Here is a 22,603-nt window from a genome sequence, read left to right as displayed (position 1 = left end):
CGCTCTCAAAACAACATCATTTTGAATTAAAAAATTAAAAAATTATAATAAAAAATGTTATTATAACCCCGAAATAAGTCAATGTAGATAACTTATCTACGTAGTTTTGGGCTCAACGTAGATAAATTATCTACATTGACTTTAGAAAAAGCGAACAAATATATATATATATATATATATATATATATATATATATATATATATATATATATATATATATATATATATATATATAAAAACAAATACTTGCTATATATATACTTGAAAGCATTAAATGCGGGGAATCATAATTATACAAAGGATGAAAGCATTAAATGCGGGGAATCATAACGATATACCTGTCGTTGCTGTACGTAAAACGGCTGGAGAAATGATTTTACCTATATCTATATCTATATATATATATATATATATATATATATATATATATATATATGGGTTTTATAATTCTCATTCAACATGAGAATTCAAATTTTCTTACACATCCTTCGATTTTTGTGTTAACATGGGTCCTACATATAATTTTTTCTAACACATGGGTCCCACATGCTTTTTATCTCTACAACATGAGAATTGAATTCTCATTCAACATGAGAAAATCAAACCCCTATATATATATAGGGTTATGTTTATCTTATTTTACATGAGATAAACAACTCTCCTACACACACAAAAAGGGATTGAGTCCCACCACTCTTTTTCTCTCTCCTCTTACCCCTGGGTCCCACTTATATTTTTATTTCTACAATATGAGATAATTTTTTTCCTACAACATAAGAAAAATATATCCTATATATATATATATATATATGAATTGAAAAGATTCATTATCATTATTATCCAAAAAAAGAAAAAATATGTAAAAAAAAGAAGAAGAAAAAATTCATTACCACTCGCGAGAGAGAGAGAGTGCCGTGCCGCACAGGCACAGGGGACAGGACGCAGGCTGAGGTGCCCACTATCCCAAAGCTAATTATAATTATAATTGTAATTGTAGTTTTAATCCCAGACAGAGTCAAAACCCGAATCTAAAATCATCTGAGGCCAAACGGGGATTATATAAAAAAAAAAGAAAAACAAATTAAAAAGGAAAAACAAAGCATGCCATGACAATGGCAACGGCAATGACGAGAACAACAGCAACGATGTTGCTGCATCCTTAGCAGAGAGAGAGAATTGAATGCCACACACATCTTGTAACTTTCGTTGTCAACACGAATCCCTCATTGGGAGCAATTCCTCTCGTTTCGTTTTCGTGTTCGGATTTTGCCTCTAAATCATGATGGAAGCTTTGATCGAGTTATGCGACCTGATTGCGCAGAATCCATCACAATTCTCCGACAAACTCTCATGGATATGCGACAAATGTCCACCGCCGGAGTACCTATCGGCCGGAAGTCCTAGGGTTTCACGCTCTCAGCTCAATGCCGTCCTCGCCGTCGCTCGCTTCTTGTCCAAGTGCCCCGATTCCACCGATCTACGGCCTAAGTCAGTCGCCGTCGAGTTCCTTCGCTCCATTCCCTATTCCTTCACTCAATCCTTCTGGCCCCACCCCTTTAGCGCCGATTACGTTACCTCTTTCTTCGTCGATTTCCTCGGTTACGTCTCCAAAGCCACCGAATTGTCGTCGGATTTTGCCGAGGAGGTCGCCGGATTCTCCGGGGAAGTAGTGATATCGGCGATCGGTGAACAGCACTCCGGCATTGCTAGGGCTTTCTTGGTCGCTTTGTCGCGGAACTTTCTTCCAATTTCATCTTCGGATGCAGATAAATTGGTGACTTCTTTGATCGATCAATTTGCGGCCCCCATCATCCCTGTCGCCGGGGAACTCATTGCCGGAAACTCTGACATTTCTTCGTCTCAGAGTTCGCCCCTCAGTGTAAACCACCAATCTCAAACCAATTACAATGGCAGTCCGGTGAATGAAGTGATGAGCAATGTGTCTGGTTCTTCGAGCAGTGCGGCTTCTAAGGCTATGGATGAGGCTAGCACTGCCTCTTCAAGAGGGTCGGCCATGACGAATGGCGGAAACCATATTTGGAGGACTAATGCTGATCAGTTGGCACAGAACTTGGGTTTAAATGATGGTGGTCCTTGTGGAGTCTCGTCTGGCCAACAAGTTGCTTCCTTCGAGGAAGAGTCTGTGGAGTTCTTGGAGAGACAAGAGATAGCTTTTAAGTTGATTGCTCACGTATTGGAAAAGGTTCACATTGATCCTACCCTTTTGGAGCAGGTTAGGTTAATTGGGAAGAAGCAGATTCAGTCTATTTCTGTTTTTCTAAAGGTAAAACTTCTTAATAACTACTCTCCCGGTGTTATTTATTTATTTTCTTTGTTATGTTTACGTGAGAATATTTTGGTTTACGCACTGTGGATTGGGGAATGTAGTTAAAATTTAGATTTATCAAAGGGGTGAGGCATGTTTCAATATTGGCAAGTTCTTGAATATTGGCAAGTTCTTGCAGATAAGGAAGAGGGATTGGCATGAGCAGGGGTCACTTCTGAAAGCAAGAATTAATACTAAACTGTCAGTTTATAGAGCTGCCGTGAGACTTAAAATCAAGAGCCTCTCGGCACTGGATTCTGATTCGAGATCTGTAAAGAGATTGGTTTATGAGGCAGTTGCGATATTGATAGATGCTGCCGAGGCATGCTTACTATCTGGATGGCGGAAGTTGAGAACGTGTGAAGAGCTCTTCAGTTCCTTGCTTCTTGGGGTAGCACAAATTGCTATCACCAGAGGAGGTCAGCCGTTGCGTATTTTGCTCATTCGCCTTAAGCCAATTGTTCTTAACGTTTGTGCTCAGGTGCAGTTTGGTTACTTTTGAATGATATTTCAATTGACGTTTTCTTTTCAAACTTGCATTCTAGTTGACATTCAATTACATGAATTTTTTTACTTCTTATATTTTCAAAATGTTATTGTAGCAGCCTGATACATGGAGCAACAACCAGGGAGCCATGTTTGAGAGTGTCACAAAGGCCAGCTGCCAGATTATTGAATCCTGCTGGAATAAGGAGCGGGCCCCTGTAGACACATACATCATGGGATTAGCCCAAAGCATACGTGAACGGAATGATTACCAGGAACAGGTTCATATACTAATATTCACATATTCGTGATGCAGAAACTGATAATAAATAGAAATAAATATATATCTGGTCGTGTCAACATTGTTCTATTTTTTTTTCCTGTGCATATCTATATAAAAAATATTATGTCTGTATATTCAGATATACATGTTGATTTGGTATTTCAAACATTCTCAACATTTTCTGGAGTTCAGTGCATATGTGTCTTCAGATACTTCAGTGTTCATTCCCCTCAATTTCATAAATATTTTTTGTAATTATATTCTTTCATACAGTCGGTAGGTTTTTCCTGTTTTGTTAGACTTGTTTCTTGTGCTCCAAAATCATTGACATCTTTTTAAGTTTAGGCATGTTATTTTTATCTTATGTATCCATGTTTTAAAATATTTGCTTGTTTACGGAATCTTATTCCCAGGACAACCAAGAGAAACCTGCAGTTCCTTTTGTACAGCTTAATATTATACGCCTATTTGCTGAACTGAGTGTTGCAGTCAACAAGTCTGAGCTGGTAGACGTGATATTACCTCTTTTTATTGAAAGCTTAGAAGAGGGTGATGCTTCAACTCCTAGTTTATTGAGACTCCGAGTATGGAACTTTGTCTTCAGAGCATGTATTCTGAAATTGATATGAAATTCTGTCAATTTATTTTACGACCCTCCTTTTTGATCAATTATCTATCAATCCTTTGGCTGTTGTGGTTTGAATCTTACATTGTCTTTGTTGCAACCTATACAGCTTCTTGATGCTGTGTCTCGAATGGCTAGTTTAGGTTTTGAGAAATCTTACCGTGAGACAATGGTTTTGATGACTAGAAGTTACATGAATAAACTTTCCAGTGTAGGATCGGCTGAAAGCAAAACAGAGGCACCTGAAGCCACAACTGAGCGAGTTGAAGTATGTAATATCTCTAAAAATGGCAATAGCACATGTTAAATTTGATTTGTTTGGTGTAATACAATATCAAATGGATTCTCACTGGTTCAATTACATTCTAGACTCTACCTGCAGGATTTCTTCTTATTGCTAGTGGTCTTACTAGTGATAGATTACGTTCAGATTATCGCCATCGATTGCTCTCCCTGTGCTCAGATGTTGGTTTAGCTGCTGAGTCTAAAAGTGGAAGGTATGCCTTTTTCTATGCTGAGCACATGATATGACAATATATAATAATGTGTGAATTTTTGTTGAGAATTTGAGTAGGTCATTGATGAATTGTGTTTTCTCAAGATTTCATATCTGATACTTAATCACTGTAGGAGTGGAGCAGATTTCCTGGGTCCTCTGCTCCCGGCAGTTGCTGCGATTTGTTCTGATTTTGATCCTACTTTAAATGTGGAGCCATCACTATTAAAACTGTTTCGCAACCTATGGTTCTATGTTGCTCTTTATGGCCTTGCACCTCCAATACAGAAGACTCAGCTAACTACAAAGTCAGTTTCCAGTACCCTGAACAGTGTGGGAAGCATGGGTGGGATTGCCCTTCAAGCTGTAAGTGGGCCATATATGTGGAATATGGAGTGGTCTTCTGCTGTTCAGAGAATTTCTCAGGGGACTCCTCCACTAGTAAGTTGATCTTAAAAGATTTTAAACTTTTTGGGTAAACAATTCCATTATGTCTTTATTTTCTTATTTTCTATGTATGTATATTGTTTATAAAATAACGTAACACATTTGTTGCCTTACGTTGTTATTGTGTTACAGTGTATTTACGATTCATCATTATCTGGAGGGATTGCAATACCGTTTAGCCATACTTATTAATCTCGGATAGCGGCGCGTAGCGGCTGACCCTCAAAACTGCTATAGCGCTATAGCAGGTAGCGCTACAACGCTACTGTGCAAAGTGTACCTAAGTGATACACTAAATTGTACTCCACAAATATAAAACTTAAAATATGAAAATGTGACTTAAAAAACAAATTTGAAGGATCTCAAACTCAAACATAAATTATTTCGAACATTAAAATTCAAATCATAAGCAAATTGAAGGAATTAAAGTCTCAAATAATGTAACACAACAAAATAAAGTGGCAAAATTAGTCAAAATTCAAACTGTCACTTAAGTGAAATGTCAAAATCAAAGAACTTAAGGAACTAATCATAATTGAAATCATGAACATCCAAATCTTCATCTTCACTTGTATCTAAGTTGTAAATCTCTTCCTTCTACGATGAGAACACTTTTGCAAAAACTACTGTAGTGGCGCAATAGCTGCAATAGCGGCCGCTACATCCTCTACACTTCGCCTGACCGTCGCGACGCGGTCTGTGGCGGCCGGCCGCTGCACTGCAATGCAACTCCGCTAAAGCGGGGCTATTCACAAGTAGCAATTTTGATCTGCCTTACCTTGTTTTCTTGGAAGTTGATTTGAATAATTTTAACTTAATTGGTGATTTGGTGTGCTATGCTTATGGCTAATCTTTTTCTTGTAATACATGGGTATGATTGGTACTCAGAATTGATTATTTTTCCTTCTTGAAGAACCTAAGAACAGAATTGTTTGCAGTGGAATAACCAGTATTGTTCCAGTGTTGGTTTGCTTTGGGAATGGAATCATATATTATTCCATTTCATTCCATTTTTATATTTGATACGTGGAATTGATATAGAATGGAGTCATCATTCTAAGATAAGGAAACCAAACAAGCATTAATTATTCCAGCCTACTGGGAATGGCCATTTTCACCTCTAGGAGGGAATAAGGATTTCTGTGTCTGCGAAACCAATGCCCAGAGTGAAATGATTATTTGTTCCTTTTTTTGTACCCAACTAATTATTATTGTGGATTAGGGGTAGGAATGGAGTGGCCATTTCATGGACAAAATGTGCTTTAGGCTGAACTTTGTTAGGTCTGTGCGAAGCAGTGTTAGAAGATTTCGCCTCAATGTTATTGCATCTCTTCTTTGTTGAATGCTTTAGCCGAGATATCTGGCTTACTTTGGCAATTAGTTTAGTTCAATGCATGAATACTTTGGTTGGATGGGTTAGCATAGGGATCTGAACTAATATAAAGGCCTTATTTTGGAGCATGTCATGATTGTTAGGATGCAAATATTGAAATAACAACTTGATTCTTTGGAATTTATTACATATTTCCTTCCATAAATAAAAGGATATGATAATTCTGCAATTGTATAGTCTACCAGCAGGAGGTTAGCATTTAATTTATGACTGTACCCTATGTGTGCACATAATATCAAACATTTATATTGCATGGTACTCACACTATTTTTATGGATCCATACTTCCAAAATATGGTGGTTTCAAGGTTTCAACCTAGCTTGCTAGGGACAGTTAGGGAAACTGATAGGTAAGCTTGTATCCATGGATCGGTTAAATTGTAATTCTAATATCTTGAACCCATTATTATAAAAATAGGTCGTATTAGTTTTCAAAATCTAGACATGTGCTGAACAGATGATATTAATTATCAAAATTCAACACATAGGAAGCAGAAGTGGCCGACGACAAATATCAAAGCTCAATTAAGTCCTCAACTACCTGCCTAAAACCATGTCTCTTTACAATGTGATCAATCACATTATGCAAACTAATAGTTGTTCTCCTTGTGTATTCTGCATCTGTCAGTTGACCTTGATTCATTTGATGGCATATTTTAAAATTACTAAGATTCTGTAATATAATTTTTGCTAATTTGAGCTTTATGTCAACTGCAGGAACCCTCCTTATTTTTACAGCATAGTTGTGAATTACATGGTTTTTGGCCTTGATATTCTTTTTAACTTGTAAAATTTTGTGGCCTTCTATTTTGCACAAGTCTCTTTATCCTAAAGAAAAGTTGCCATTCTTACCATCAAATTTAACTTTTTCCCTGTGATTATCTTGATATTATTAATTCAATAGCTTTCTCTTGCAACCCCCAAAATTTAATTGTATACTGTGTACCAGTCTGACATTTTATTTTTATATCTCTCTGTTTCTGCCCAGGTTGTTAGCTCGGTGAAATGGCTCGAGGATGAGTTAGAACTAAATGCTCTGCACAACCCAGGAAGTCGCCAAGGAAGTGGCAATGAGAAAGCTGCTCTTGCACAGAGAACTGCTCTTTCTGCAGCTTTAGGAGGGAGAGTTGATGTCACGGCAATGACCACAATCTCAGGTGGAATGCATTTACTTTATATTCATTAACTTTCCAAGTCTATGAGTCGTCAACACCTTCAGATTCTTAGAGAGGTGCTGCGTTTTGTGTTAGCCTGTTGGGCACTTACCAGATCCGTCACTTGTATAACACCTCTTTCTATTTCAGACACATTGCTTTTGGAAACAATAGGTTGTAAATTCAGGATGATATTACTCATGCCTTTGACAGTCTTTGAACATGTTTGAACATGTGCTGGCATGTCTTCGATTGACATTTCTTGTTCATAGCCTTGTGCTGCGGACAAGCATCTAGATAACTGATTATTTGTTACATGATATGTTTTGTGATTAACTTCATTTTATATGGAAGTGTGAACTTAGCCATTTTTAGTTTATGACATAAATATAAATGGTTAATGTGATTATTTTAATTATTTAATAATTTTACAATTTACATATTAGTTAACATATACCGTATTCTTTGAAGACTCCAAGATGCTCATGTAAGAGTATAAGTTTGTTATCGAGAACATGACAAAAAGAAGGAAGACTCCTAGATGCTCATGTATTATCGAGAACATGACATAAAGAAAGGAAGAGGTCAGCCATAACTTACTTGGGGAAAACTAATAAAATAAGACTTAATGAAGTGAGAAAGATTGACGTATTGTTTGTCTTAGGACGGAATGGAGGAAAACTATTAGCATTGTGGAGGAGTAGATTTTTTTCAACAGTTTATTTATTTACTTATTTCTTATGATATATAAATATATATATTACATTTCTTATTTATTATTCCTTTTCCGTTAATCTGTTTTTGCTCTTATTTGCATCGACTACCGACCCCAAGTAGTTTGGGTTAAAGGTGAAGTTGATGTTGTTAACATATACCATAGTTCTTTATCTAGACTAACACACACAAATTGTTCATAGCCTTGTGCCGTTGACAAGCAATTCAAATTTCACTTACCCTTTTTTCTATATTTAAGTTCTCAAGTCTCGTGTGGGTCATGGTTAAATTTACACATTTTCTGGCTTGACAGACTAGAAAATTATAATTTATAATGTGGTTTCTAGATTTCTGTTTGGGATGGAATTTATCCCATTGCCCCTTAACTCCAGTATTAATTTTTGTACTATTTCACTCTATCATGACATGACTATAGTGGTGTTTTTCTTTTATTTATTTGTTTTGTAGGAGTGAAAGCTACTTATCTTCTTGCCGTAGCTTTTCTAGAGATCATCCGCTTCAGCAGCAATGGCGGAATCCTAAATGGTGGCACCACTATGGATGCTGCTAGAAGTGCCTTCACTTGTGTCTTTGAATATCTCAAGACTCCAAATCTAATGCCCGCTGTCTTCCAGTGCTTAACAGCAATTGTCCACAGGGCCTTTGAAACAGCTGTGTCATGGCTGGTAGGCATTAGTTTCACAAAGGTTTTACTTTGACTACAGTTGTTGTGAAAGCTTAAGCTGATTGGAAACAGGTTCAACTAACTTAATTGTGTCTAACCTGCTAATGCTTCCCTTTATGTGTACTCATAAGGGCCATAAGCTTCTCAACCCAAAGGAGCAAGACATGTTTACTTAGTGATAAGTAGTTCTTATCTAAATTTGATCTACCCATTGAACATGTTCCAATAGAACATTGTTTACTATTCACCCCAAAGGCTTAAGGTGGTAGCAAATATGCCTATGTATATATATGCAAAACAATTCTATTTCCTTTATGTTTCTCATTTCGAAAATGTTACTTTTATTGCATTAATAGATTTTTTTTTATTATGAATACATCAAAGCTGGCTGAACCTTAGGTTGTATTTATCCATCAATGAAGTATTATATCTTCATAATTGTTTATTAAGAAGCACTGACAATTTAATCAATCTGTGCAGAAAGTTTGACGAGAAATATGTTATAAAAATCACGAGTTTTCATTGAAGTAAATTGGTTCTCGAAATTTATGCTTATGATTTTAATTATAGTGGTTTTTTTACTTGACACTTTTTTGAAAGTGAGTATGGTGTTCTGATAAGAATTGGGATGCACCACCCGAAAAGCTAGCTTAAAGGGTGGGAGTGCCAAAGACCTTATAAACCCCACATTAATTGCCCATACAACCAATGTGGGATTCCAAGTCCCATACCTTGCAAATGGGTCCTAACACCCCACCACACTCCGCAGCCCCGACGCCCATGCGGGCTGGCTTTGCGCTAGTCTTTTAGTAGCTCCGGGCGAACACTGCAATGTCAGCATCACCACCCGCGTCACTCGATTGCAACCGGGAGACATAGTGGAAGGCTTTGATACCATTTGATAAGAACTTTGGGATGCATCACCCCAAAGGCTAACTCAAAGGATGAGAGTGCCCAAGACCTTATAAACCCCACATTAGTTGCTCATACAACCAATGTGGGACTCCAAGTCCCATACCTTGCAAATGGGTCATAACATGTTCATACCCTTTTAATTGACTTCATGACTGTTATATGGTGATATAATCTAGATTTGGCATTTGTGACCTAATGGTTGTCGTTAGCTGACATGCTACTCCTCTCATTTATGTACCTGTTTATGTCTTTATCTTTGTTAAAGGCTGATTGTATGTTGTTATTTTGTCTCTGCATGATATGTACATGACTGATTGGTCTGCCTTCAGGAAGATCGAGTTTCTGAAATAGGCCATGAAGCTGATACCCGAGACTCAATACTTACAGTACATACCTGTTTTCTAATCAAAAGTCTGTCTCAAAGGGAGGATCATATACGAGATATTGCAGAGAACTTGTTGACTCAACTTAGAGATAGGTTTCCACAGGTAATTTTTATCGGTGTATGTTATAAATATATGTACCTGTGGATGTATTAATTTGCCTAATGTGTCGTCTGCTTTCTTTTCTTGAATTCTCCAGCATATTTAAGATTAGAACTATATCTTTGCAGGTTTTATGGGATTCATCCTGCTTAGACTCATTGCTATTTTCATTTAATGATGACTCTTCTTCTGCTGTCATCAATGATCCTGCTTGGACAGTAACAGTCCGTTCGTTATATCAGAGAATTGTTCGTGAATGGATAATTAAATCACTTTCAAGTGCTCCATGCACTAGCCAGGGCCTTCTGCAGGTTGACCTGATCTATTTCATTGATAAAAGTCAATATCTAAATTTTTGTAGTTGCCTTGTCATTGTTTTCTCAACATTTTGGGCCCATGCTCGCTTTTAAGGGCCTTAGATATGTTGTTATGTAACAAGAATTAGAATTCTTTTATTTGAAAATTAAAATACAAATTCCTATTCGAAAAACTGTCAAATTCTGGATAATATTATTTTCCTCTGTGGGTGAGCATCATTGTCTGCACAAAAATAAGTTTTGATAGAAATTTTGAGGTATAAATTTCAATGCTTCTGCTTTTTACTTCTGCATAAGTATGGTTCATATATTGCTGCCCTACTGATTCTAGTTAACTTGCATTCTGAAATTGGTCCTAAAATGAGGTGGTTGCATAAGTTTTGTTGTGCCTTAATTTCTTCCATTTTGATTTTTGCTACTTGCTAATGCATATATCTTTCCATTTAATTTTTCTATAGGTTTCATTGTTAAAGCAATCTCTATTTTGTATTATATCCTCACAGTTTTTTCCCTTGCACATCTCTGTCCATGTATTTCACATCAGGATAAACTTTGTAAAGCAAACACTTGGCAAAGAGCACAGCCCTCCATTGATGTTGTTTTACTTTTATCTGAGATACGAATTGGCACTGGGAAAAATGACAACTGGTCAATGCAAACAGCAAATATTCCTGCAGTCATGGCTGCCGCAGCTGCAGCTTCAGGAGCAAACTTAAAAGCGTCAGAGTCTTTTAATCTAGAGGTTATCAGTTCTGGTAAGTGTAATCAAGCTTCAGCGACAGTCAAGTGCAACCACGCTGGAGAAATTGCTGGCATGAGAAGGTTGTATAACAGCATTGGTGGATTTCAATCCAGTACGGGGCTTGGAGCTGGGCTTCAAAGAATTATATCTGGAGCTTTTCCTCAACAACCACAAGCTGAGGATGACTCATTCAATGGAATGTTGCTTAATAAGTTTGTGCGTTTACTTCAACAGTTTGTCAACATAGCAGAGAAAGGTGGGGAAGTGGTCAGGTCTGAATTTCGTGATACTTGCTCTCAGGCTACTGTGCTGCTGTTGTCAAATTTGGTAAACACATTTCTCACTGGTATTGAGATGGTAGTAGTTAGACTTTTAGGGCATCTATGATTTGTACCTTTATCTGAGTTATGTTTTTCTTATGGACAAGAGTTCTGGATCCAAATCGAACATGGAGGGCTTCTCACAACTTCTTCGTCTTCTTTGCTGGTGTCCTGCTTATATCTCCACCCATGATGCAATGGAAACAGGTGTTTACATATGGACGTGGTTGGTTTCTGCTGCACCTCAGCTTGGAGCTCTCGTTCTTGCCGAGCTTGTTGATGCATGGTTATGGACAATTGACACCAAGCGGGGTCTTTTTGCATCTGAAACAAGGTATTCCGGGCCTGCTGCAAGACTGAGGCCTCACCTGTCCCCTGGGGAGCCTGAATTGCAGTCCGAGATTGACCCTGTTGAGCAGATAATTGCTCATCGACTATGGCTTGGATTTCTCATTGATCGCTTTGAGGTTAGAAGTGGCCCACCTTATTTGTTAACTTCCATTTTCTTTTCCGGCCACTTGTTTATCTGAACATAATAATGATTGCTATGTTTATTTATGTTTGTTTTTATCTTAAGCGGTCATTCCTATTGTATAAAAAAATTTCATTCATTCATGACTGCCTCATCTATCTCTATGTGCTTGTTTAACTTGTTATTGTGTTAATTGCTAGATGAGAATAATCAACAAATCATTAATCAAAGATCCTGTCAGGGTATTACATGGTAGTTATGTTTTAATCAATGCTATATTTAAATGTGTTAAAGAAATAAAATATAAAATCATTAATGTGTCATCACCTAATAACTTAAGTTGTTGGGTTGAATTGGTTGCTTTACATGGTATCAGAACTTCTTTGACCAAATTGTCACGAGTTCGATCTTCATTGCCCCTATTGTATTAATAAATAATTAAATATTGTGGAGTTTCATAGTGCAGGTAAGTGGGTCTATGCATTGTCTACCCCTCAAGCCCAATGGGCTCTTGTATGAAGGGGCGTGTTAAAAAAATAAATATTAAACCATTAATGTCTCTTCACCTAACAACTTCAGTTGTTGGGTTGAATTAGTTGTTTTACAAAATGCACAGTTAAATGTGAAATTAGCAATGTAGAATCTTGGGTTTCTCTATCAACTTACTGGATTTTTTAGTAAAAGATTATGTTTTAGTTGTTTGATATGGAGTGTTGAATTCAGGAATATATTGATGAATCACCATATAGTTAAAGAATTGATAGTCAGTTCTTGATTAGTGGATCGTATTGGATATTATTATTATGGTATTAAATTGCCACCAAATGTTAGTTGCTATGTTTTTTATTCTGATTGACTAATTGCTAATGAACTTTTTGGTATTTTTTCAACATTCAATATATTGATACGCATTGCAATTAACGTTATGAACTACGATTGCAATGCTTGAACAATGCATTGCCTTGTTCCTTCCTTTCCCTTTACTGTATTCGATATTCAATCTAGTTCCAACTTTAAAAATTTCAAATATTTTAATTAATGGTGTGCTTTTGTTCCCTGGATCACTTCTTATCTTGTCTCTTTTAGGCGGTTCGACACCAAAGTGTGGAGCAACTTTTGCTTCTTGGTAGGATGTTGCAGGGGACAACAAAACTTCCCTGGAGCTTTTCACACCATCCTGCAGCCACTGGCACTTTTTTCACTCTCATGCTTCTAGGGCTCAAGTACTGCTCTTGCCAGTTTCAGGGCAATTTGCAAAAATTTCAAATAGGGCTTCAGCTGCTGGAAGATCGGATTTATCGGTGAACATGAGTGTCTCTTATAGTTTCTTTTTGGCATTCTTGGTGCATTTCTCCTAAATTGTTCTTTTTCTTTACCTGTGCTGAGAGTAGTGCTGGCAGTATCTCTTTGTTCAGTATTATTTGTTGAGCAATTTGTGTATTCTTCTACACAAAACGTGCATTTTGCTAGCACTTTCCGTATTTCATGAAAGATAAGAAACTCTTTTCTCTGTTCAATTTCTCTCTTCTTACATGGTTTGAATTCCCTTAATTTGGTGGCTTGGAAGGTTTTTCTCGAAAATGTGCAATTTAGGCCCATTTCATTTTTAGATGGTAAAATTTTTTCTGCATGCCAATATGCTTCTGAGGACTTAGCTGGGATGAGTAACTTAGAAATGGTGAAGTCATGTATAGATTAACTCTGCTCAAGTTAACTCGGTCTCTAAACCTGTCACTTGAATTTTTATGCCAAATCTTGGGCATGTTCTCATTATCTGCTCCATGACTAGAATGTCATTAAATTTTAACTACTCTTGTCTTTTAAATCTATACAATAAATAATGTTTGAAACTTATTGTGCGCTTTATATATTGGCAATTAAAGGTGAATGCTTTGCCCTGTTAAATTTTTTTTCAGGGCAGTACCGAGATGATCAAAGTAAACAGTGTATCTTTTGTATTTTTTTTTTGTTTGATCTTTTTTTCTGAACAAACCATAATGAATATTTGTATCTCTTAATAATGCTAAATCCATCATGGTCTTCAATTTGAGTTGCAACTTTTGGAGGTTGATTAGTTTGCTTAATATGTGGGTGGGGGATCTGGTTTAACTGTAAAGGGCATGCCTGGTATTTCATGTTAGCTCTTCATGAATCTATATTTCTTAGGCCTTTTAAAATATTTTCACGGCATGCTTCTTTACATTTACTTGGCTGTTCTGCTATTGCAATTAGTTTCTTGTAAAGTTAACCACCCAAATTGGATTCATTATTTTCACCTTTCTTGGGACTAATTGGAAGTGTTATTTGGTGCATTTGCAGGGCCTCTTTGGGTTGGTTTGCTTATGAGCCTGAGTGGTATGATACAAACTATACAAATTTTGCTCAGTGTGAGGCTCAGTCCGTTTCTCTATTTGTTCACTACCTTTCAAATGTGAAAGGAGATGTTGTTCAATTTGGTTCAAAAGGAAATGGACAAGAAAATGGGAATTCTTTGGCTGATGTGGTAATAGTTCTATGTCCAGTATTGACATCTGCTTACACTATGGGCTTTGGAACAATAGTTGTTGAGTTAAATTTTAAATTCATGTCCTTTGTGTTGGTGGTCTTTGTTTGTCAAATTGGTTTTAACTTTTTTAAGAGACTCAAAATATTTTGTGCAATTGTCCTAATATTTACATGTGTGTAGAATGATCACTATCATCCTGTTTGGGGTCAAATGGAGAACTATGCTGTAGGCAGAGAAAAACGTCGGCAGCTACTCTTAATGCTATGCCAACATGAGGCTGATAGGCTTGAGGTCTGGGCGCAACCAACTAACACAAAGTATATATCTTTTTTTGACACCTGGAATTTCATTACATCTTTTTTTCGTTTTTTGTTCTTATTTTATTGGTATGTATTTTCAGAGAAAGTGGTTCCCGACCCAAGTTTAGCTCAGATAAATGGATAGAATATAGTAGGACTGCCTTCGCTGTTGATCCTAGGATTGCTTTATGCTTGGCCTCAAGGTTCCCGACCAACGCATTTGTGAAGACCGAAGTAACTCAGCTGGTTCAGGTACATTTTTTTATAATAAATATTGTGAGCAGGAAGTCCTAGTCAGTAGTGTCTGAACATGGGAGTTGGCTAAGTCAAAATTTTAATTTTTGGAGCAAATACTGTTCCCTATGTTCTCTTGATATTGGAAAGTGGAAGATTATGATTAAATTTATGGTAGAAAGTGTAGGATCAAAGGTTTATTGTGGGTAGGTAAATGCTAGAGGAGTCTTAAAGCAAGATAATGTGGTGTAAGGAAAGGTCAATTGGTTTTGGGTGCGGCAAAGTGCAAACAGTATGCTGCTATATGTTTTTGGTTTTGATAGGGAAAATTCAAGTGTGAGGCAAACTAAGGTTTTGAAAGAAATAATGCTTTATTCTGTCGTCTACCAAAGAAATCTGTCTAGGTGGTGTGAAAAGAAAAATAATCGGAGTAGTAGCTGAGAAGGCAACAAACCTAGAAGCCACACAGAGTTTGATTGCTTCGCACAACTGAAAATAAAGCAATTTGTTGTCAGCATTCATAATCTGATCATTCTATTAAAAGAAAACATTACAAATGTTTCGATTGACCTCACATGAATATCCTAATCACAGAAGGATATAGACTACTACTAATTCCAAAGGGAAGCTTGTACATTATCAGGAACTTGAACTTGAAATTTACTTTAGAAAATTAGTGATGCTGGAGACTAGCTCCTTACAATCAAATGTAGTCCTCTGTTCAAGAATATAGAACATCAACACTCAACTAAGAAAGTTGCAGAAAATAAAGATCAAACTAGAGTTATGTAGATGAAGAAAACCTCTAGCTCAAACACGTTTCCTTTAACTTGTATCAAATACCTTAGTGATAGAAGACTATGAGACATTAAAACTAAACCCAGTAATACCTTTGTTGGGGATCAACTTAACTTGAAAAGCTTAAGATGTTAAAAAGAAAGCACACAAATGGTTTTATACATACCTATCAATCACACTATAGCGGCAGAGTGGCATGTTGCGGTTTTCGGCTGCTAAGGGAACCAGATAGTGTTGTGGGAGTGTGACCTCAAATTGCAGCCACTATCCCAGAAATTTGCGGTAGTCATTTTGTACATTATTGAACCCGTTTTATGGGTATTTTTGCCATTTCCCCTCACTTTACATCAGAAACACTTAAGGGGAGATTTGTTCCTGTGTTCTGTAACTTGTATCATTCTTTTATATTATTTTTTCATTCCTGTGATCCCAGCTTCTCTCACTCTTATGACTCATCCAAAGTCATTATATTGTAAATTATCACATAGTGGCTTCGCTTTACAGGCACATATAGTGGACGTGCGCAACATACCAGAAGCATTACCTTACTTTATTACCCCAAAGGCTGTTGATGATAATTCAGTGCTATTGCAACAATTGCCTCATTGGGCTCCTTGTTCTATTACACAAGCTCTGGAGTTCCTTACTCCTGCATACAAGGGGCATCCTCGGGTCATGGCATATGTCTTAAGGGTTCTGGAAACCTATCCTCCTGAAAGAGTGACCTTTTTTATGCCACAGCTGGTGCAGTCTTTGCGACATGATGAAGGGGTTAGATATCTTCTGAAACTTAATTTTATTGTTTATCCCACTAGTATGTGCTTTCCTCCTGTTTTTCACATAAAACCTGATTGTACATTTTTTTCTTTCACCATTTAACGTCTACAGCATGACTAAGCCTTTTGCTTTAAGTCATGTAATCACATGGGTAAGATTTTGAAAAGTTCATTTGACTGAAACAAAATATATATATATATATATATATATATATAACGATAGGGTAGGGAAGATGTTTTTCGCCATGTTGAGTTACTCTGCAGTGTTATGGAAATTTTTGAGTTATTTCTCCAAGTTTTTATCTTTACTCACAAAATATTTTGACATCTTAATTCAATTCATTTCCCCAAACCGAAAATCCAATTTTGAACGAGACATCTTTGGCTCATACATTTTAAAAACGGAAGTTTCTCAACCTTTTCTGAAGATAACCTCTAATACGTGATGTAAAAGTGTAAATAACATCAGGCCAATATTATGACCTTATTTATGGGGAATTTCAATGTGTTTTGCTTGATAATCAGTGTTAGAAATAATATTAGTCTATTATTATTAGATTAGTCTAGATTGTGGGCTTAGCCCATTTGGTCTTTTAGTCTCTATAAATAGAGAGCCTTCTTGTACAGTTATACACACTTGAATATACAATAATATTCAGACTCAATTTGGTATCAGAGCTGTGAGCTCATCTGGCTGAGACAATTGCTTAAGGAACTCCATCTCTGTGAACAACGGCCTATGAAGCTCATTTGTGACAATCAAGCCGCTTTGCATATATCCTCTAACCCAGTCTTTCATGAGAGGACCAAGCATATAGAAATTGACTGTCATTTTGTTAGAGAAAAGATCCAGTCAGGGGAGATCGAGACAACATTTTTCAATTCCAATGATCAACTTGCGGCTGTATTCACTAAAGCTCTTAGAGGTCCCCGAATAGATCATATTTGTAACAAGCTGGGAGCTTTTGATATATACGCACCAGCTTGAGGGGGAGTGTAGAAATAATATTAGTCTATTATTATTAGATTAGTCTAGATTGTGGGCTTAGCCCATTAGGTCTTTTAGTCTCTATAAATAGAGAGCCTTCTTGTACAGTTATACACACTTGAATATACAATAATATTCAGACTCAATTATCAGTTGCATCATTTATTTTTTGCAGAGATTAGTAGAAGGTTATTTGCTTAGAGCTGCTCAAAGAAGTGACATATTTGCTCACATTCTTATCTGGCATCTGCAGGTATAACTTTATGGTTATTCATTTTTGGTACATGAAAGTGATTGTTATTTATTTTACTTATGTTGTGCTCATTATTCTTAATTATAATTGTGTTTTTCTTACCTGCGGATTATGGTCCCTTTTGTCACTATATGCATTCATTACAAGTTCTTTGTTTTTAATTAATTAAGTGATTAAGCTATGAGTTTATTTTGGGCAGGGTGAGACTGTACCTGAGGTAGGAAAAGATCCAAACAGTGTAAAGGTATGCCAGCAGCAAATTTCTTTATATCCATTGTAGTTATTGCTATCATATACTGCTATGAAAATGTCACGAGTTTTAAACTCAAATCCATGTCAAGTTCTAAGATTTATGCATGTCATGTACATAATCATTTAGGCATCTCTAATAAATTCTGAGCAGTGAGCACCAAAACCAGATGCAATGACTGTGTTAATAATAATAATAATAATGATTATCATTATTATTATTATTATAATATGATATGTCTAATAACTAATATTTAATGAGCAGTGAGCACTGTAACCAGTTGCATTGACTTTGTGTTAATTATTATTATTCTATGATACTTTGTCTTATGAGCAGGGCTAGCCTGGAGTAGTGGTAAAGCTTCTACTTTGTGACTGAAAAGGTCACGACCAAATTATGGTAGCTCAGTTGGCGCATGGGAGCTGAGCAGGTGGAGGTGAGAGCATGTGTTCGATCCTCCCCAGTACCATTTTTGGAAGGGGTTTAAAACGTTAATTTTGGACCCGCTCCAAACAGGATTGCCTCCCGTGGAGGATAACTGTGGTTTATTCAAAAAAAAGGTCACGGGTTCGAATCTGAAAAATAGCTTCTTTGCAAATATGCAAGGATAAAACTGCGTATAAGGATTGCCCTCACCCCACTCTCACCAGTCGGGATTTAATGGAGAGTGATTTTTTTTATGATATTTTGTCTTCATCTATAAATGTAATTTATCAATCATATTTTTCGAGTTGATTCTCAGTCGTGTTCTGCTTCAGAAATATTGCTTCCTCAATCCTTCTTTACCATTTTATGTGTCTTATTTGACTTTTCATTTATTCTAAGAAAACTCTTGTTTTGTGATAAAGTACAGAGCACTTCTTTCTAAAAATGTTATAGTTTAATACATCAGATCAAGTATTGTCATAACTATCCTCAATGTTTTTGAATTTGAAAGAAAAAGTAAGAGCAATTGAGGAATGTAAAAACTTGCCATATTGACTCTTAAATTGAGACATGCATATTGGGACTGCCCAAAGTGGAAATTAAGAAAAATAAAATTGGAGGACGGATTATAGTTTTGGTTTCAGACTTATACAGTTATAATAATCTGTGCATTGCCTATTTCTTGGCTTCAGAATTAAATAATGAGGTGCAGTATGTAATCATATATTCAGGCTCTTAGTTGTCAGACCTTTGTAGGCTCACAATAAATTATGAGGTGTACTATGTTTGTTGTCTAGACAGTCAAGAAGATGATATGGGAAAACACTATCTGAGTTTACCATCAACATGATAGTTGCTTCAGATTACATTTAATTCTGTTGTGCTACTTTGTGAAAATATAGCATATTCAAATTAAATTCTTTGTTTTTATTTTATAATCTGTTGCTTTTTTAAATCATACTTAATATAGTATGTAACTGTTTGTGCTTTTATTTTAGAATGGTTCATTTCTAGAACTGCTGCCAGCTGTAAGACAGCGAATAATTGATGGTTTTAGTCCAAAGGCACTTGACATATTTAGAAGAGAGTTTGATTTCTTTGACAAAGTTACATCCATATCTGGTGTACTATTTCCACTCCCTAAGGAAGAACGTCGAGCTGGTATCCGAAGGTATTTGGAAGATGTCTGAAGGCATGATTTTTATTGTGAATTCTTAAGTTAAATTTTCAATTTATTCCTGACAGAAGTTTATGTTTGTTTTGACCGTATGTAATAGAGAGTTGGAGAAAATTGAACTAGAGGGTGAAGACCTATATCTACCAACAGCTCCTAACAAGCTTGTTACGGGTATTCGAGTAGATAGCGGCATTCCCTTACAGTCAGCTGCAAAAGTCCCTATCATGATAACATTTAACGTGGTTGATCGAGATGGGGACAAAAATGATATAAAGCCACAAGCTTGCATTTTCAAGGTTAGCTGGCCTGTGTTTATGATGATATCCTTTCTAGATTCAATTCAAGAATTGACGTTTATAATTACTTTGTTATCCTGTTGACACAACTGCCAAACATTGTGCTATAGGGTCATAGCGAACTAGCAATCTTTATAATACATTCTTACTTAGTATGACCCATATATACTCTAGTTACACATTGTTTGAAGTTTCTTTTTTTGTTTTTGGTGGGTGGGTGGATGGCTAGAGATTAGCTTCTATTGATAGCAGTGACCAGATTACATATATAAGCACGTGTGAAGTTATAATCAAATACTAAAACCACTGAAGTTCCAACGGATCCAGTTTATATTTTATTTCATAAAAACTGTAATGACTTGTCAAAATGAAATATTTCAGTAATTTTCGGTCTTCTATGAAAAATATTTGATTTCTCAATTACTGCATATTATAAATTTTCCAACTAATATATGGAATATGGACCAAATAAAAAGTAGCGATATGTTCAGGGTGCAGTTACTGTTGGGTAAACCAATTGTTTTGCACCTCTAGTTTTTTTTTTTTTTTTTTTTCTTCTTGTCAATTGTGCTTAGTTTGTATTTTTTGTCTTTCTTGGCTAAATGAGTTCTCTTAACATTCAAGGTTGGAGATGACTGTAGACAAGATGTTCTTGCCCTTCAAGTAATAGCACTTCTTAGAGATATATTTGAAGCTGTCGGATTAAATCTCTATCTATTTCCTTATGGTGTTCTGCCTACTGGTCCTGAGAGAGGTATAATAGAGGTGAGTTTATTCCTAATTTACAGAAGCATACTGAGAATTCTGTGGCACTAGGTAATTCAGTCAAAGTATTTTCTACATCAAAATGGGTGGAATCTCAATCCAGTGATAACTGCAACTTTTGCTAGTCCTTGGAAGTTTATTGTTGAGGGATATATTTCTTTTGGACAATCGGTTTCTTTCAATCCAGGTTGTGGTACTGTCATGGTAGTCAAACTCTCACGTTAGCTCTTAAAACTCTTAACGAGTTTTACAATCCTGGGACACAAAAGAAGTTGAATCACACGTAACATTGTTTTGGACTCAAAACACACAATTTTGGTTGACTAAAAATAATGAAGAGCCTAGTATACTACAACAGTTAGTTCAATTATTGATTTGTTTTTTTTTACTTTATTACTTTGATTTGCTTTGTTGTGGAGTTTGAATGTTGAATATTAATTGTGGATATACTTTGAGAATTTTTTTTCTTTTTTTTGAGGGGGGTGGGGGGATGCCCGTGTCAGAAAAAAAAGCAAAATGATATAGTTGTTGATTACATATATTCCCAATTTCAATTTATCAATTTTTTCCAAATGCAAATCATCTATCTATATGTCTTGACACCCTGTTTTAATCAATAATTTAAGAGATTCAAAGTTTAAGATTCTGTTAGTTTTTTTCTCCCTGTAAATCCATAACTGCTTTTGTGGCATTATAGTTCTATTTAATGTTAATTATTCTCTTGTCACATATGGGATGCTTATTTTGTCGATTTGTAATTCATTTCTTCCATTTTTCAGGTTGTGCCTAATACACGTAGTAGAAGTCAGATGGGGGAAACAACTGATGGGGGTTTGCTCGAGATATTTCAGCAAGACTATGGACCTGTTGGGTCTAGCAGTTTTGAGGCTGCTCGCCAGAACTTTATCATTAGTAGTGCTGGTTATGCTGTTGCTAGTCTGTTGCTTCAACCAAAGGATAGGCACAATGGGAACCTTCTCTTTGATAAGTAAGATCTTTGTCTTTCTTCCTTTGAATTTAACTTAGTTTCCTCTGTAACATTGAACATCATCATTGTTTGGTCCCCTTGGTTCATTGTATTTGTGATCTTCAGTTCCCCTGCCCCCTTTGCATTCTAACCCTGCTGCAAGTATATAAAATTACTGGTCCAATAAATCCATCGCTATTATGTATGCTGATGCAGTGTTGGGAGGCTTGTTCATATTGACTTCGGTTTCATCCTAGAAACTTCTCCCGGTGGGAATATGCGTTTTGAAAGTGCACATTTTAAGCTGAGCCATGAGATGACGCAATTACTAGATCCATCAGGTGTTATGAAGAGTGATACATGGAACCAATTTTTAAGGTAGTAATGGCGTTTATATCTTGATAACAAATAATTCCCCTCTTAATTTTTTCTTTTTACCATATCATATATCAAAAGCTGAGTTTCTTTCACCGTTTACTGTACATCTAGATTGTGTGTGAAGGGATACCTTGCTGCCCGTCAACATATGGATGGGATCATCACTACTGTGGCATTAATGCTGGACAGCGGTTTACCTTGCTTCAGCAGGGGAGACCCCATTGGCAATCTTCGGAAGAGATTTCATCCGGAGATGAGTGAGCGTGAAGCAGCCAATTTCATGACCCATGTGTGTAAAGATGCTTACAATAAGTGGACCACTGCTGGCTATGACTTGATACAGTACCTGCAGCAAGGCATCGAGAAGTGAGAAATAATATAGAACTCACCTACCATGTACATGGTTGCTTGTAATTTTACATTCATTGTTGTCTTGTGCTTTGTTTTTTTTTTTTTTTGAGGAATTTTGACGGTTATAGTATTAAGGAGGGAATAGTATAAATGGCAGATGAAGATTTATAAGGATCTTTTTTTTTTTTTTTTCCATTTTTTTCCCGGGTTCCTCATGCTGTTAATATACAGCTTTGTAATCTATTAATGGTAAATACATTTCATTGCGGTGATGAATGCA

General features: G+C 36.2%; 1 protein-coding gene across 2 annotated transcripts; it reads left to right on the top strand.

Annotated features, from left to right (window-relative positions):
* Positions 1–1,110: 1,110 nt before the first annotated feature.
* Positions 1,111–22,524, top strand: LOC133315124 (phosphatidylinositol 4-kinase alpha 2-like). 2 transcript variants are annotated; one of them, XM_061516696.1, is made up of 26 exons: positions 1,111–2,284; positions 2,466–2,807; positions 2,932–3,093; positions 3,509–3,679; positions 3,830–3,988; positions 4,090–4,217; positions 4,351–4,657; positions 7,044–7,212; positions 8,392–8,609; positions 9,853–10,011; positions 10,137–10,319; positions 10,870–11,394; positions 11,495–11,854; positions 12,946–13,160; positions 14,179–14,362; positions 14,546–14,682; positions 14,766–14,916; positions 16,201–16,467; positions 17,636–17,713; positions 17,913–17,957; positions 19,388–19,560; positions 19,667–19,862; positions 20,487–20,627; positions 21,407–21,615; positions 21,811–21,972; positions 22,084–22,524. In XM_061516696.1, the coding sequence occupies exons 1-26, from the start codon at positions 1,280–1,282 to the stop codon at positions 22,340–22,342; spliced, it is 6,105 nt and encodes a 2,034-aa protein (XP_061372680.1). In that variant the 5' UTR covers positions 1,111–1,279; the 3' UTR covers positions 22,343–22,524. The 2 variants fall into 2 exon arrangements, with proteins under 2 accessions (XP_061372680.1, XP_061372681.1); XM_061516697.1 differs by lacking the exons at positions 2,466–2,807; positions 2,932–3,093; positions 3,509–3,679; ... (12 more) ...; positions 14,766–14,916; positions 16,201–16,467 and having other exon boundaries at positions 1,111–1,623; positions 17,638–17,713.
* The last annotated feature ends 79 nt before the right edge of the window (positions 22,525–22,603 follow it).

This window comes from Gastrolobium bilobum, unplaced genomic scaffold (assembly GCF_033153095.1).
Source record: "Gastrolobium bilobum isolate Gb01-03AN ecotype WA unplaced genomic scaffold, APGP_CSIRO_Gbil_v1 utg8583, whole genome shotgun sequence".
Lineage (NCBI taxonomy): Eukaryota > Viridiplantae > Streptophyta > Magnoliopsida > Fabales > Fabaceae > Gastrolobium > Gastrolobium bilobum.
Note: the sequence above shows the minus strand (reverse complement) of the source record. Positions and strands in the feature narration are given on the sequence as shown.

What these genes read in the sequence shown, in the direction of transcription:
- LOC133315124 (XM_061516696.1), top strand. Translation starts at nt 1,280, where the DNA reads ATGATGGAAGCTTTGATCGAGTTATGCGACCTGATTGCGCAGAATCCA. An exon ending in CTGGAAGATCGGATTTATCG is followed by an intron (nt 13,161 to 14,178) that starts GTGAACATGAGT and finishes GTGCATTTGCAG; the next exon opens with GGCCTCTTTGGGTTGGTTTG. An exon ending in CTTTGCGACATGATGAAGGG is followed by an intron (nt 16,468 to 17,635) that starts GTTAGATATCTT and finishes TATTTTTTGCAG; the next exon opens with AGATTAGTAGAAGGTTATTT.